The sequence below is a fragment of the Lissotriton helveticus genome, chromosome 5_1, assembly GCF_964261635.1.
Source record: "Lissotriton helveticus chromosome 5_1, aLisHel1.1, whole genome shotgun sequence".
Classification (NCBI taxonomy): Eukaryota; Metazoa; Chordata; class Amphibia; order Caudata; family Salamandridae; genus Lissotriton; species Lissotriton helveticus.
Genome location: NC_136065.1, coordinates 1,185,080,396 through 1,185,095,928, shown reverse-complemented (window position 1 = coordinate 1,185,095,928; position 15,533 = coordinate 1,185,080,396). Strand labels below are relative to the sequence as shown.

At 46.0% G+C, this 15,533-nt stretch overlaps 1 protein-coding gene across 4 annotated transcripts in view; it reads right to left on the bottom strand.

The window, feature by feature from the left end:
• Nucleotides 1-13,577, bottom strand: part of CCDC172 (coiled-coil domain containing 172) — a 977,718-nt gene extending 964,141 nt beyond the window's left edge. For all 4 annotated transcript variants that reach the window (XM_078641185.1, XM_078641187.1, XM_078641184.1 and 1 more), the window contains exon 1: nt 13,397-13,577. In XM_078641185.1, coding sequence (XP_078497311.1) covers nt 13,397-13,475 — 79 coding nt within the window. In that variant the 5' untranslated portion in view covers nt 13,476-13,577. The remainder of the gene's footprint in view (nt 1-13,396) is intronic.
• Between the last annotated feature and the right edge of the window lie 1,956 nt (nt 13,578-15,533).

Genomic DNA, 15,533 nt, shown 5'->3' with positions numbered 1-15,533 from the left:
GACGCCCAGGACATATTGTTTGGTGTCAAGGGCAACAAGTTTTAATGTGTATTTTGTCCTTGGGACAAGTAGGTCCAACCCCTTACAGTACAAACCCTTTGGCTGCCAGTTTGCAGTACCACATTAAGGGTCAGGTAAGGGCACTACCTGCAGTTAAGTTAATGTTTGTGTGCATATGTTAATGTTGTTCAAACTTGTATTAATGGTTCATTAATTGAAAGCCTTTATTATTAGGGAGAGCGCTTTAAGTAAATTTAAGTTCTGACTGCACTACTGACAGTGGTTCTAGTATAAAAATGTGTACACACGGTTTCAAAGTTTAGCAATATGAGGCTATGCATAATGCTCCCAGAATGCTCTGATTAGATGTGCATATTAGCAGAAGCTTGAAAGCAAAATTAATGATTCTTTGCTTTCAATATAAAATGTTCCTAAACAAATGAAAGTAGGGGAAAACATTTAGCTAAACTACTGTATAATTTCAGGTACCTTTTCTTAGCAGAATCATTTAGCAAAATGTGTTGATGCATGCTAGTATTTCGCAAAAATATTCACATTGCAAAATTAGTGTAACCAGTTTCAATAAGGTTATGGGAAACATAAAATTAAACAAGCATTGGCAAAGCCAGTAGGTCTGAAATTGGTGGTCGGCCTTTTAGTTTTGGCAATGCGTGACTTGTTTTGGCATGGTTTTTGTAAAATCTTATTGATGTGAGAGCTACCAGGCCCTCACCATTATAACAAACATTGGCAAAAGCAAAAAATTGTTTTTGTTCTCAAAAAAGCACACAGTGCCACATTAGTATTGGCAGTGAACAAAACTACTCTGTGTGCCAATATGCTCCTTGTAAAAAAGACAGAATGATGTCACCTCAGTGAAACCAACCGATACAGAGAGAGAGAGAGAATTTTAATAAACCCAAACGGTCATGGTTAACGCCAGACCAACTTAGGGGCCCAATTATTAAAGAAAGTCTCAAAAGTGCACCCTTGCATTAAGTGCAGCTACATGTCTTTCGTGAATTCACAAGAATTTACAGAAGTAGGGCAAGAAATTGTACTCCTAGAAAATATTTGTGAAATGCATTTTAGCATGAGCAAATATGCATGTATGGATTTGCTAATGCGAAAACCTGAGTGTTTGCAAGTTCATTTTCCCTCCAACCACTTTTTTCCCAACTCTGGAAGAAGGTTTATCTCTGCCATTGTCAGGAGTAAATTTCCAACATTTCTCAGTATGGGAAAATATTAGAGAAGATTTGTTGAAAACCCTTAAAACATGCAAGCTAGTAGGTTTGCACAGACTCAAAAGGGCATTCCAACCCTGGATCTATTGCTTGCCACTACCTTCAGTCCCAGTATGTATGTCTGCGGAAACGTGGCAACATATAGGGATTGCTAGTATTCAAACACTACTATGGTATGAGCCCTGCATAATCAGAGAGGCTATATAAGAGCTCCAACATAATGAGATTTGTGCCATAATATGTTGCTGGCACTACATGGCACCGGAGGGACAAGTGGATTTTGTTACAAGACAAGTAGATTCATGAAGCAACCTGCCCCATGGACAAGTAGATATTTTAATAAATTCCACACCCCTGGATTTGTAATCAGAATCAAGGAACCGGGGGAGCAGGCATTGGTGTAGTAGATCTAACTTATTTCTACTCTAGACCTGTAGGAAACTTTAATGGTACACATTCGAGCGGGGGCTGGAGTAACAATTTTACTTTCTCTGAGAACCTCTTCACCCCCCTACCTCACCAGCCAGCTGCTTGGCCTGGGTCCTATGGGAGGCAGCTCGGATATTGAAACGATACTTGTCGTGGGGTGGTCACCCGGCCCTGGAGTTCAGGTCATGCCCTTGATTCTCACGATCTAGGTAATAGTAATGCCATCTTTTCATTACTGCCAGTTGAAGGAAGCCACTCAGTGCAGGATATTGATCTGCTTGCTGGGGGCAAACATGGGGATAGCGCACCCGGGTTAACTGCTGTGAGGGAGGGGGTACCTAGTCCCGAGCCCCGCAGGGTGACGGCTGTGGCGGATCCAGATCTAAGGATTTTCAGCTGGAACATTGTGGGCATCTCGAGGAAGCTGGGCCTACCTGACTGGAACTCTCTTGTGGAGGGTTACTCTATTTGCATCTTTCAAGAAACCTGGAGTAGGGCGCCCTGCCACAAGGTAGGCTATTCATCTTATTTGGTTCCCGCAGTATCCTCTCCCTCGGGGAGGCCTTCTCATATGGGTTGCTGTCTCACTTGATTGTCAGGTGGTTCAGCATGTCACCAACTCACCTGATCTCCTTAGCATTTCATTAAAGGGTGCACGGGGTGGTCTGACCTTGGATATTTTTAATATTTATGCCAGAGGCAGGAACGGAGGCTCGCAATCACCCATAGTATTGGCGTTAGAAGACTTGCTTAGGCAGCGTCCCATTAAATCTCATGTCTTGGTGGCGGGGGACCTGAATTGCACGTTCGAGCCTCTTGGGTTGGACGATACATTGGGAACCGATGAAGAGGACACGAGGAGAGGAATTCCTGCCTTAACTCTGCCCCCTATTAGGAGGTGGACCCAAGTGGCGGTTCAGATCAATTCCCTAAATTTGGAATTTGACCTTAGGGCTGTTAATGGGAGGACAAAGTCTGACCCAGCTGGAGCCCATACCTACAACAGGCCAAATTACACGTCAAGAATAGATTATATTCTTCTTGACGTAAATTTATGGAGTATTTTGCGGAATATGGAGGTCCTACCGACAATCGAGAGTGATCACAACCTCCTCTCACTTGCTCTCTCTCCCCAGTGGACTAGGGATCAGTGGGGAATCTTATCCTGTATAGCACCTAACTCTCATGAAGTTCACCCCTCTAACTGTGGTAGACGTATGAAGTGGAGTAAGCTCACTTTAGACGAAGAGAGAGTGTCAGCTATTGGGGCACTTTTAGCTGCAGCGCAGTCCAGGTTGGACTCACTTATTCCCTTGTCTGAGGATGTTACCGAGACCTTTTGCGACATAACCAAGGCCTTGAGTAACCTCTTCATTCTCCCAAGTAAGGCTCTTCGAGCTAGTAAGAGAAAGAAGCCGCCTAAAGTCCAGAGTTGGTTTACCAAAAAATGCAGGGAAAAGAAAAACGCATTGGTAGGTGCTGTTAAAGGCAAATCCCAGGCTGCAATTAGGTTTGCGAGGAAAGATTACTCCCAGACCACAAAAGCGGCAAAAAGAGAGTGGGAGGAGAGGTTCTGGGCGGATCTTATGGAGGCAAGTGTGGGCAGGGATGCCAGGGGTTTTTGGAACCTTGTAAGATCCAGGGACAGGCCAGTCGGTACTTTGCTGACGTGTAACATCCCAGCCCAGAACTGGTTTAACCACTTCCTGTCCCTCTATACCCCTCCTGAGGGGGTCCCTTCTGACTCCTTTGCCCTAGCCGACTATACAAGGGACACCGAGGGCGATCCATTTACTGCCAGAGAAGTGGAGGCCGTAATCAAATCATTGCTACCCCTAAAAGCAGCTGGGCCTGATGGGATACCCGGCGACCTGTTACGCGCCAACCCCAAGGAGTGGGGGAAGCTGGTTTCCGCGCTACTTAATGCTATTATGGGGGGCGCTTCTGTACCTGAATCTTGAAAGGGGGCGGAGGTTGTCCCGATATTTAAGAAGGGGTGCCGGGACAACCCCGCTAACTACAGGCCCATAAGCCTCATCGACTCATCTCAAAAGGTGGCAGGGAAGGTGATTTTGGGGAGGGTGCTCCAGTGGGTGGATGACAATAACATTCTGTCGGATTTCCAAGCTGGATTTAGCTCTGGAACAGGGACCATCGAACAGGCTTTCAGACTGGCCCTTCTGTATTGGAAGGTGGTGGTGCTGGGCAAGGGCAGTCTATACTTGGCCTTTATAGACCTTAAGACTACCTTTGACCTGGTACCTAGGGAGGAGCTGTGGAGGGTCTTGCTGGGCCTGGGGTTGCCCCCATATATCCTATCGCTCCTTATGATACTACACGCAGACAATTATGCGCAGGTGCGATGGGGTACGAATGGGGAGAAAACCGACAGGATTCCAGTGAGAAGGGGTGTCCGCCAGGGATGTGTGCTAGCTCCCACTCTATTCTCCCTCTATGTGAATGGAGTGGTTGAGCATCTGCTAAAAGAGCCTGCAGACGCACCCTCCCTGGCGGGCAAACGGATTCCAACATTGCTCTTTGCAGATGACACCCTTCTCATCTCAAAGACTCCCCAGGGCCTACAGAGACTCCTAAACAGTTTTCAGGAGTTTTGCTCCTCTAGGGGATTGGTGATCAATACTGACAAAACCAAGTATTTGATCATGAATCCACCTAAAAAACGAGGGCGTCCCCCGGCCCTGAACTCTGTTCCTTTAGAAAGGGTATCAGAGTTTGATTATTTGGGAATCCGTCTTAGTGATTCACTGAGCTGGACCCTGCATATCAATAAGATGCTCCTCAGCCACAAGAGGGTGGGTGGTGCTCTGCTTAGGGTACAACGTTCCTCCATAAGCAAACCTATTGCTCCAGTTGTGGAGATTTACTAAGCCAGAGGGGTCAGCGCTGCCCTGTATGGGGCGGAGTTGTGGGGTACCTGCAACCTGGATGTACTAGTAAAATCAGAGAGCAAATTCCTGAAAGACCTGATGGCTCTCCCAATGAGTACACCCACAGTTCCTGTGCTGTTAGATCTAGGTTGCAGATCGATTATGGATCAAGCCCGGCTAAGCCCCTTGCTTCTTTGGGCCCGGTTGTGGAGGGTGCCCGAATTAGCCTCCTATGCTGAGGCATTAACTGAGGTTATGGCTATGGGGTGTTGGTCCAGGATCAGATGGCTAAGGGATGTTAAATGCCCTTTAGGGGAGTTAGGGCTTGCTGACGCGTGGGCATCTAGATCTGCCCCACCTAAAGCCTTGTTAAAGAAATTGTATTGGGAATGGGTCTCCTCTAAACTTTCTATAGATCCACGCCATTGTAACTCCACCGCAGCGTTTTTGAGGATCAAGGATGTGGAGGCTTATGAGCCATATCTAGATATGATTTCCATCCCCTTCGATCGGGCTCTGTACTTCAAATTTAGAGTGGGGACTCTACCTGTAGGCGATCTGATAGCCCGATGGAAATCATCCCACCAGTCCTCTCCTTTTTGTGCTCTTTGCCCTACTCGGGTTGAGACGGTGGCGCACATTCTTTTTGAATGCCCCGATTACTGCGCACCTAGGAGGCGCTGGCTTAAATCCCTGTGTAGACTTTTAGGCACCCGCCAGCACATTGTGGCCTTACGTATTCTATCATCTGACACATCCGCCTTAGTGGCTTGTGGTGTGTCAAAATTTTTTAAGTGGTCTTGGTTGATTCGTGTAAAAAAGCTTTCTGTTTCAATTTCATTCTAATTTTAACTGTATTTTAACATCTCACTGTTTTTATTCTTTTTTTAACAAGTAAGAGATCGTTGTAAATAGTGCGATTTGTTTTATTACTTGTTGTACAGCTTTTATGATATTTTATATATCGAAATAAAGCCTATCAATCAATCACTATCCAACAAAATCTCTACTTTTTTTAAATTACATTTATTATTTTTACATTTTAAGCTATTTTACATTATTTTAAGTATGTTTTATTTAATTGTTTTTAATATTTAATTACTTTTATATTATTTTTAATACTTTTTAAAAAAACGATATTTTAATTAACTATATTTCAGCAATCTATATTTTGGATTCGATATTTTAGTACTTACCTGTTTGTAGATAGGGATTCTATATTCTGTACTTCGATATTTTGGAGTCGATATTTTGGGCATTCTATATTATGTCCCTCGATATTTAGTCACTGAACCTTATCCAACAGCCCCTGCGACTAGCTTCGCTCACAACAGCACCCCCCTGCAGGCGACTGGCAGGGCTGTCAGATCCACTCAGAGGAGTGAGGAAAGGACTAGGATAAGAACTGAAAGAAACCATGAAATTTGACGCTTCTGACTTGTGGGGAAGATAGTGAAAGTGCACTGGAGCTTGATTCATGCTTTTACCTGACTACAAGCAGGAACCAGCTATCAAGGGGTCACTTGAGTCAGAATTAGCTCTAGGGGAACTCGGCAGGTGTAGCGTCACAAGGAAGATTTAAATCCAGGGTCACTGCTCTGTATTCTAAATTGGATTATGTAGTATTCAGTACTGCTTTGTAACAAAAAAAGTAATTTTTATTTTTCTTAAAAGACAAGCACTAGGCTGAAAATGTAAGTTATTGTGACTGTAGATTAATTGTTAAGTAAACAGCTTAGGCACCCCCACACTCTCTCCCTGACAAGCCAGCAACTGCTCACCCTGGCTACCCTTTAAGTCAAGTGTAGAACTGGCAAACTTTTTCCAGTTTGCACAGCTATAATAACATGGACCCCAGCACATCAGTGGAAAATGACTACAAGTCTGCCTTATAGTCCCTGTGTGGGGTTTCATTCTTGGAATACGTATGTGATGCCAGTAACTCCTTGCCACCGACGCACTTTTTTCCAGTGCTAGGCTTTCCTTGTACAAACCGTGGTTCACAAGTGCGTTATTCAAATTAAAGCAGAACAAGGCTACAATTCCTAGAACACGCTAACTACATAACTGAAGGCTCAAGACCATATCAGTAATTTCTAGGTATAACCTAGTCCTTTAAACCAATGCTTAGTCTGGCAACACCAACACAACCTATCGGATTAGAAAACTGCTTCAAGGCACCACTATAAAAAGATTGTTTACCCTCAAATAGTACCATAATACAAATGCTCATACATTTCAAAAAAGCCATTGAGCCAAATCTCTCTGATAAGTGTTAGTACTAGCCAAATCTTTTCAATATGGAGGGAGAAGTCCCCCGAAGCCTGTCCAATGAATAGGATTGCCTATATCATCATAGAATGTCCATGTATGCCCTAAATCTCTATAAAACAGCCACATGTTAAGTAAACAAAGTGCATACATTTACCTACCTGAGTTGCAATATTTAAACCTGACGCCTTTTGGCATACACTGTTGAGAACATTTGAACCAACCTAAACATACCTGCTCAATCTGATGGTGTTTCTAGTTGCTTGAGAGGTAAGAGGGAGTAGCAATTGCAATCAAAGCCTTCAAAACAGTGTAACTTGTGGCTACACAATAACTACTCTGGACAACTAAGATGAGATTAGTAAAAAAAGTAGTATAGATTCAGAAACAAGTTAATGTAAATCAGCCTTAGCATTATCGTATAGAAATACAGGAAAAACACAATGAGTGCAAATCTCCTAAAGAAATGTACCCTTTACAGCAAGAAACCTGATTAATTTAATAATGGAAATACAAGTAATCAAATAAAATAATTAAATGTTACATTGCATCAGTTGATTATCAAAAGTGAGCAAGGGTAACTATCTTGCCCTATACTAACCAAGAAAGGGACGGCCTTACAATAATAGCATCAATTCTGATTAAGTATAAAGGTGTCAGTGTCAAAGTCTTAAGAAGAAGAAACTCCAACCAAGAGTCATGTAGTATGAAGCCACACAATAGCAGAATCAGAGGTCTGTACCGCTCAATGTCCTAAGATATCTCTCTGACCCTCACTATGTAACAACATAAGATATCAGTCCTCATTCATGGAAGATCAGGCAAGTCTCGCCAGTAACTTTCCACAATCCAGGCACAAATTGGCTTCTTCACAACGATAAACTGTTACTTAATTTGTCCTTGGTGTAATGTTTGTGTTCTGTCTATAATGATGACAGGAGGCAGGGTGAAGGTTCCAAGTATTTATTCTTAATTATTCATTCTCTCGCGGAGAGCGCCGAGCAAGCTGCTGTCTATCTGCAGCTCCGGCGCCCGACTCGCACCCAATCGCGCGAACCCAAGATGGCCGCCGTTCACGCTACGTGGTGACGTAGTGTGAACGCTAGACTGCAACTCTACATACCTCCCCCTTTTCATCACACAATAAGAGGTAGTCTTTGGGGGTTTACTTTCCTTCTCCCATCTCATAGTCTCTGAACCTGTTAGGTCTCACAATCACTCTGCCCCCCCTGGTTCGTCTTACCGGGGTGGAAGACTGTTCTCTCCCGTCAACCTTCGTGGACCCCGTCTCTTTACCTTCTTGAGTACACTGGCTCGCTCTGTAGGAAGGCTCTCTCTCCTCTCGGCCTTGTACCTCTGCTCTGGGGCTTTCACAGCCTTCTTGTTCCAACTCCATTTCTGTCATTTCCATGTCTCCTTCTTGTATGATGTTGTCATTCCCCGGCGTGCTTTGGCCTGACGCCCTCGGTTCCCGATCTTCAGGGAACCATTGTACAATCTTGTTACATCGGGCCATGCGGTCCTGGGACCATACGTTCCCATCGCTGAGCAACGCCGATCGGTCATATACTTTCTTGACTTGTAAGGGTCGGGTGTATTTGCTGTCACCTTTCTCCTTTAACACCGCCAGCTTGACCCTAACCCATTCTCCTTCCTCCAAGGATGTGTCTTTTACATTCTTCCTTTTGTTGTAATGTCCTGTATAGATGTTTTGAGCTCTTTCCAAATTATTCTGTACTACAGCCGGGGACCATTTACTTGTCACCGTCTTTTCCATCCAGGCGACATTGTCTTTTGTGAAGGGATCTCTGCTCCTCAGGATTAGGAAGGGGCTGTATCCGGTACTCGTGGGTGTGATGCGGTAAGCCCAAATCATGTGTGAGATCTCTTTTTCCCAGTCCTTACCCATCATGATGGCAGCCTGGATGGATCCCATTAGCACTCTGTTAAAACGTTCCACTTGTCCATTCCCTGCTGGATGATATATGGACGTGTGTTTGGATGTAATTCCATTTCTCTCCATATAGTTCAGCCATTTTTCTGACGTGAATTGAGGACCGTTGTCACTCAATATGGACCTGGGAATACCTTCCCTGAGGAACGTCGCTGTGAGGAACTTGAGGATAGTCTCCATGCTCATCTCCTCTTGCACATGTACTTCAGGCCATTTGGAATATATGTCCACAATGGCGCATATGTATTTCAGAGTCCCTTGATCGTCCAGTATTGGTCTCAATATGTCAATAGAGAGTTCCTCCCATGGATTCTTCGGGGTAGAGAATTTTCCCAAAGCTGGTCTCAATGTCGTCAATGTTTTGTCAGCTCGCTGGCATTGGTCACACTCTCTTACATATCTTTCTGTTTGTATGTCCATGCCTGGCCACCAGTATCCTTGTTTAGCCCACAGCTTGGTCTTTACAATCCCCAGATGGCCTTCAAGCAATATTGCCAACAGCCTGGGGATAAACCACTCCAGGGGGCACCACCTTATCCCCTCTATAAATGAATACTCCCTTGTCATCTAGGGACAATTCGTTTCTCACTTCATAGTACTTCCTTATGTTCTCTCGTAGATGCTTTTTCTCGGGCCATCCGCCCGTTATGTGTTCCATCACCTCTTGGATCTGCAGGTCCTCTCTGTATGCTTCCATCCATTCTTGATTACTTATTACCGTTTCCGGATCTCCCATCGCTGCAACCATCTCTTCGCTCATTTCCGACCCTTCAGTGGCTTCCTCCATTGCCGCAGCTCTACTCAGGTAGTCAGCCACCTTTTTCTTGTTTCCTGGAATGTACTCCACGTCGTAACGATACTCCAATAATTTCAGGGTCATTTTTGCTATCCTGGGGGTGGCACTTGCATGCCCACTAGACGTGAGTACTCTTACCAACGGTTTATGGTCCGTTTTCAACTGAAATCAAGTGCCCCACAAGAACTAGCGAAACTTGCCCATGGCCCACACTACCGCTAGCATTTCCTTTTCGATGACACTGAACTTTTTTTCCGTGTCCGTCAGGGCTCTGGATGCAAAGCTCAATGTCTCTGTGATTCCGCTGCTCCTTACTTGCATTAGGACTGCTCCCAATCCCTTGTCACTGGCATCCGTCGTCAATATCGTTTGTCCCATAGGATCATACCCCTGCAGTGGTATGGCCTGACTGACGTCTTTCTTGATGCTGTCGAACTCCTTCTGCGTTTCTTCCGTCCATGCGAACGTCGTCGTGTCTCTAGTGAGTTGTCTCATGTGATGGGTCTTGGTGGCAAAGTGTTGCACAAACTTGCTATATTACTCTGCCATCCCGAGAAAGGACCTGACTTCTTCCTTGCTGGAGGGCGATGGAGCGTCACATATGGCCTCACATTATCCCTTTTCAGTGTGATACCTTGCTCTCCAATTTCGTGTCCGAGGTAGGTGACCAAAGCCATTCCCAGACGGCACTTTTCCCATTCCGCAGTTAGTCCTTTTCCTTCCAGCACGTTCAGTACCTTGGTTAACTTCATGCCATGATCAACTCGGTCCCTGCCCATTAACAGAATATCGTCCTGGAAGTTTTGGACTCCTTCCAAGTCTTTAAAGAGACGGTGCATGAGTTTCTGGAAAACGGCCGCTGCCGAGGCAAGCCCAAATGGCATCCTGCAGAATCGGTAACGCCCGAAGGGCGTTATGAATGACGTCAATTTCCTACTCTCCGGGTGTAGCGCTATCTGATGGTATGCTGATGTCAAGTCAATGGTGGAATACCATTTTATGCCGTTGGTCTTGGCTAACATTTCCTCGAGCGGGGTAGCGGGAACTTCTCTACCACAATGCCTTTGTTCAGTTCGCGCAGGTCCACACACAGCCGGACCTTGCCGTTGGGCTTCATTACTACCACCAGGGGCGCCAGCCACTCTGCACATGTTATGGGTTCAATTATTCCGTTCTTTTCCAGCTCCCACAATTCCTGTTGCACTGCATCCCTCACTGCAATGGGGACGTTCCGTACCTTATGTGAAACGGGTGTGGCGTCGTTCTTAAGGATTATTCTGTGCATGAACTTCTCCAGCTTCCCCACTTTCCCGCCAAACACCTTAGGGAAGTCCCTTTTCAGTTTCTCTAAGTCCGGCCTTTGTTCCGGTGCCGTCATGAACACTTGTACGGCTCCACCCGGGTCCAACTTTATGCCCAGATCTCCCTGATCCATCCAACCCAGGACGGATGGGCCCCTCTCTGCCATGTATAGTTTGCAGTCTGCACTCCGCCCCCTGAATTCAAATTTTAACGGTCGATAACCCACCATTGGGATTCGATTTCCTGTGTACGAGACAGGCCTTATGTCAGGTGGTTCCAATCTTGGTCCCAAGTGAGGCTTGAACTTCTCATTCCAAACCGCTCTCTGTACAATCGTGAATGGTGATCCTGAGTCCCCCACGATGCTGATCGGTACTCCTCCTATTAACATGTCGAGAAGCGGTTTGTTCGACCTCCAGATGTCCACCCCCATCACTAGATCCTCTATGCATAGTACTGAGTCCTCTTCCTCCTGACCTCCGTCGTCGGCGTCTTCCTGATCTTGGTCTACGTATTTCACCATGTTGCGGCCAGCTTTCCTCCTACACACCTTTTCGTAATGCCCCACTATGCCGCAAAATATGCACTTGGCTCCGAATGCTGGACATTTCTTATCATACGCTTCATGGGCGGTACTGCCACAGCGGTAACATGAGTTTCTGGTTCCTTTCTGCTGCTTCCTTTGTGGTCCCGGTTTCCCCGGCCACTTGCTAGGTCCTCTGTTGGGAGTCCCGGTGTTCTTGCTCCATCCTTTGGGTTCTTCGTCTTCCACCCTGTTCACCATAGGCCTCACCATCGGTTCTCGTTTAGCCGCTGCGCATCTCTTTGCCGGTTCAGCTTTTTTCACTATCACAATCACTTCTTTCAGCGTGGCGTCACCACTCCCCCATAGCTTATCTTGCACCGTTTTGTTCGTCGTGTGCATCACAATCTAGTCCTTGATGAACTCATCGTGGAGTGCGCCGAATTTGCACGTCGACGCCAACTTCTTTAATGCCGCCACATACTCGTCTACAGATTCTCCCATTTCTTGCTTTCTTTGCTGGAAGTTGTAGCGATCTATAGACACACATACAGCCGGTCGGTAGTGTTTATTGAGTTTTTCTATGGCATGTGCAAACACGTCGTCATCTGAGCTTTGCCTGGGCTTGGGTACTAGGTTCTTGAATACTCTTATCCCTTCTGGGCCTAAGTTATGCAGTAATATCCTTCGTTTCCTTATGCTCGTGAATGTTTCTTCATTCTCGTCTTCCAAGACTTCGATATAATTAAGGATATACTCCCTCCAGTCATCCCACTTCATTAGGGGCTCTCCTGGTTTGGGCAGGAATGGTATTGGAGCTGTCACCGAAGACAATTGTGCACACATGGACGCGTTTTTCTGGCCCAGTGTTCGGGTTCTTGGGGCTGCCCGGTGCGCTGCTCTCCTCTCCCTGTACTGGATGCACTTGGGGGCTCTCTACACTTCCTGTGTCAACGCTCCTTTGTTCCACCAGGGTATCTGTTCAATTGGGCGGTTCCCCCTTTCCGGTACTGCTCTGGTACCTGATGTAGTTGGTCTTCCTCTGTGCCGGTATCCTGGTGCTACTGCCGCGCTCTCCGTGGTGTACTGGCCTCCCTCGCATGTGGGGCCTTTCCTCTTACTGTTACATCCTCCTTTCCGGTTCTTTCTGTGGGTCCTCCTTTTTCTTGGGTCCCAACCTCGTCGCCACTGTAATGTTTGTGTTCTGTCTATAATGATGACAGGAGGCAGGGTGAAGGTTCTAAGTATTTATTCTTAATTATTCATTCTCTCACGGAGAGCATCGAGCAAGCTGCTGTCTATCTGCAGCTCCGGCGCCCGACTCGCGCCCAATCGCGCGAACCCAAGATGGCCGCCGTTCACGCTACGTGGTGACGTAGCGTGAACGCTAGACTGCAACTCTACACTTGGCCATTTTTCTTCTGCATAAGAACTCATCTCCTAACTCGTCACCACGTTTCCGCTTGCCAAATTCCGCCTTCTCATACCTTGATCTCTAACTAAAACACAAAACCTTCTTTTACTAACTTATGAAGCTTTATCCACACCTGCAGTGGAAACAAAATATGCAAGGAAAACACATTCCATATTGAAGGTTAAAATCAAATCAAAGTTAGGCTTGAAACATTAACTTGTGCTTCAAGGTGTACTTGAGGCCTCTAAATTATGCCACTTTAATAGTGCACAGGGTTACAAAATACATGCACATTCTAATACACAAAATAAATGCAGTTTCTAAATGAATGAAAAATGCTCTTATAAATGTAAATGTTGTCATCCTAAAATATATTAGTGTAATTATTTTAGTTACATCTACCCATTTAAATGCATTAGCTTCACATAAGACAGGGTTATAAGCGTTTCTCTTGGAGTATTAATATATCAGCACAGCAGAAACATTTATGAATTATCCATTTCTTTAATTTCCGTACTACTTATTAACTGGGGGAGGGGAGAGGGTTAATCGACCATGTGAGTCGCACTTACCCTCCTGCATCAGTCTTCTTTTCTGCTGCGCCTGCTGCTCTGTGAGCAGGATATGCTGAAATAGGCTGTCAAGGCTCATAGTGATTCCAGCTCTTTTCGGAACTAACGGGAAAACACAACAGCAGTGTGAGGAGCCCACAACAGGGACAACCAAGCGCCAGATAAAGAAAGCTCTGCCGTTAGCCTGAAAAGTCTCCGGAGAAAAGACCCCGCGAATCTCACATTTGACAGGAGGCCTATGTCATAGAAATGAAAAAAATACGTGTGATACACAACTCCATACTGTAGAATGAAAAAAAGAAAGACTTCACCATACTGGATACTTACTAAGAGGAGTACGCCTCTTTCGTAAACAGACCCTTTTCTATGCGCAGCGTAGGTCTTTGGTCTTGCAAAGGGAAAACGTCTTCCTAAAGACAGACCGCTTTCAATCACGTGACTGTGCTCAAACCTCAGAATTCTCATAACGACAGTAACAGCAGTATTTTAGGGTTCAGAAAGGGCCAGGAGATTGCACTTTGTGTAAAATTCATCTGTATTCTTTTTGATGGGACGAGTCTGCCTCTACTTGATTTAAAACTGGCGCTTTACCCCACACCTGTCAGATAGCAATGGCTGAACTGAATACGCTGGAGCTGCTGGCCAGGAATACTGGATCAGACGATATTTAGTGGTGAAAAAGATCTGATTGTATTCTTTCCTTTCTGACTCCGCGCGTCTGGCTCACTCGGCGCAATTGTTTTCACTTACAAGGAAGCGACTTGGCTGCTTTACTGAGTACAGTGTAAAATCAGGCAGGAATGAAAGCGCTGTTGTCACTTCCAATTAAAACAGACGCATTCTGAGATTGTTTACTTGAAAAAATAAACAAGTGTAGAAAACATTTTACGATTTTTTGCAGTTCCATTAATACAAATAGACCAAGAAGTGTGGCACAAGAGTGAAAAGCTAGAAATGGACAAAGACACCAACATCTTAATTCACCGCATTCACATATCATATATGTCTTCTTATTTCACGTAGGGAACTTTATTGAAAACGAGCCTTATTTTCACCACAGTAGCAATAAACACCCGAGGTCCCTAATCTGTTTACCTGTACCTTTTTTAGGTCTTGGCTAGCGTAGGCTGCGCTGCACACATGCGCAGTCTCGCCAGCGAGACTTAATGACTCTGAGTAGCGAGGGTAAACCCTGCCCCTCTTCTCCATTGGCTGGCCTCCTAAACGGAGGCCAGCCATTGGAGAAGAGGTCTCAGTGTCGTCATTCTCTCGCTCTAAGCCCCGTCTTTTCCGGATTGGGGGGTGTTTTGCGTTTTGTTCTACTAGTGACAATGTCAGTCAAAAACACGCCCCCCCAATCGCAAAAGGACGGGGCTTAGATCGAAAGAAGAACCATTTGTCTGTAAGCCCCGTCCTTTTCAGACTGGGGGGCGTGTTTTTGATTGTTGTTTACATCCTAGAAAACACGCCCCCAATCTGAAAAGGCGGGGCTTATAGACAAATGGCGAGCACTCGAGCGCTTGTTGTAAGGGTGACTGTGAATTAACAGAGAGAGAGAGCGCGAGAGAGTGAGTGAGTGTGTGTGTGTGTGTGTGTGTGTTTTCTAATGTTTCAAGAATTCTGCAGGTACGCTGTCAGCGAACCATGACAGTCACAAAAGATCCTCCGGCTTCCGTCCATAATTTGATGCTGTTCCCGGACGCTTGGTGTTTGCCCAGGGTGGGTAGGCCCAGCCCAGCCCATGGCTCTCGCTACTTCCTTCTATTTTTTCTGTCAATGCAGCTTGTGTGGGGTGAGAAGAGGCGAAACGGTTAAGACTGCTCACCCCCTCCGTCAGTGTGTAACGTGATCCCAGCCTCCCACAACAGGTTTGTTCGGTTTCCTGAGTCTGCTGTGCACACAGCACACATTTGCAGCGCCCCGGCCTCGTGCGGCACACCTGGGGATGCGCAGACATGGCTCCGGCCGCTCTCGGACGCTGCCGGATGGCTCTCCTGTTCGCGGTTCTGATGGACCTGGTGGGGGTGGCCTCCCTCCTTGTGGGCATCTTCACCCAGCTGCAGATCAACGGGAGGGACTTTGGCGACTTGCTGATCTACACCAGCGCCATTCTGGTGTTCCTGAGCCTCTTTGGCTG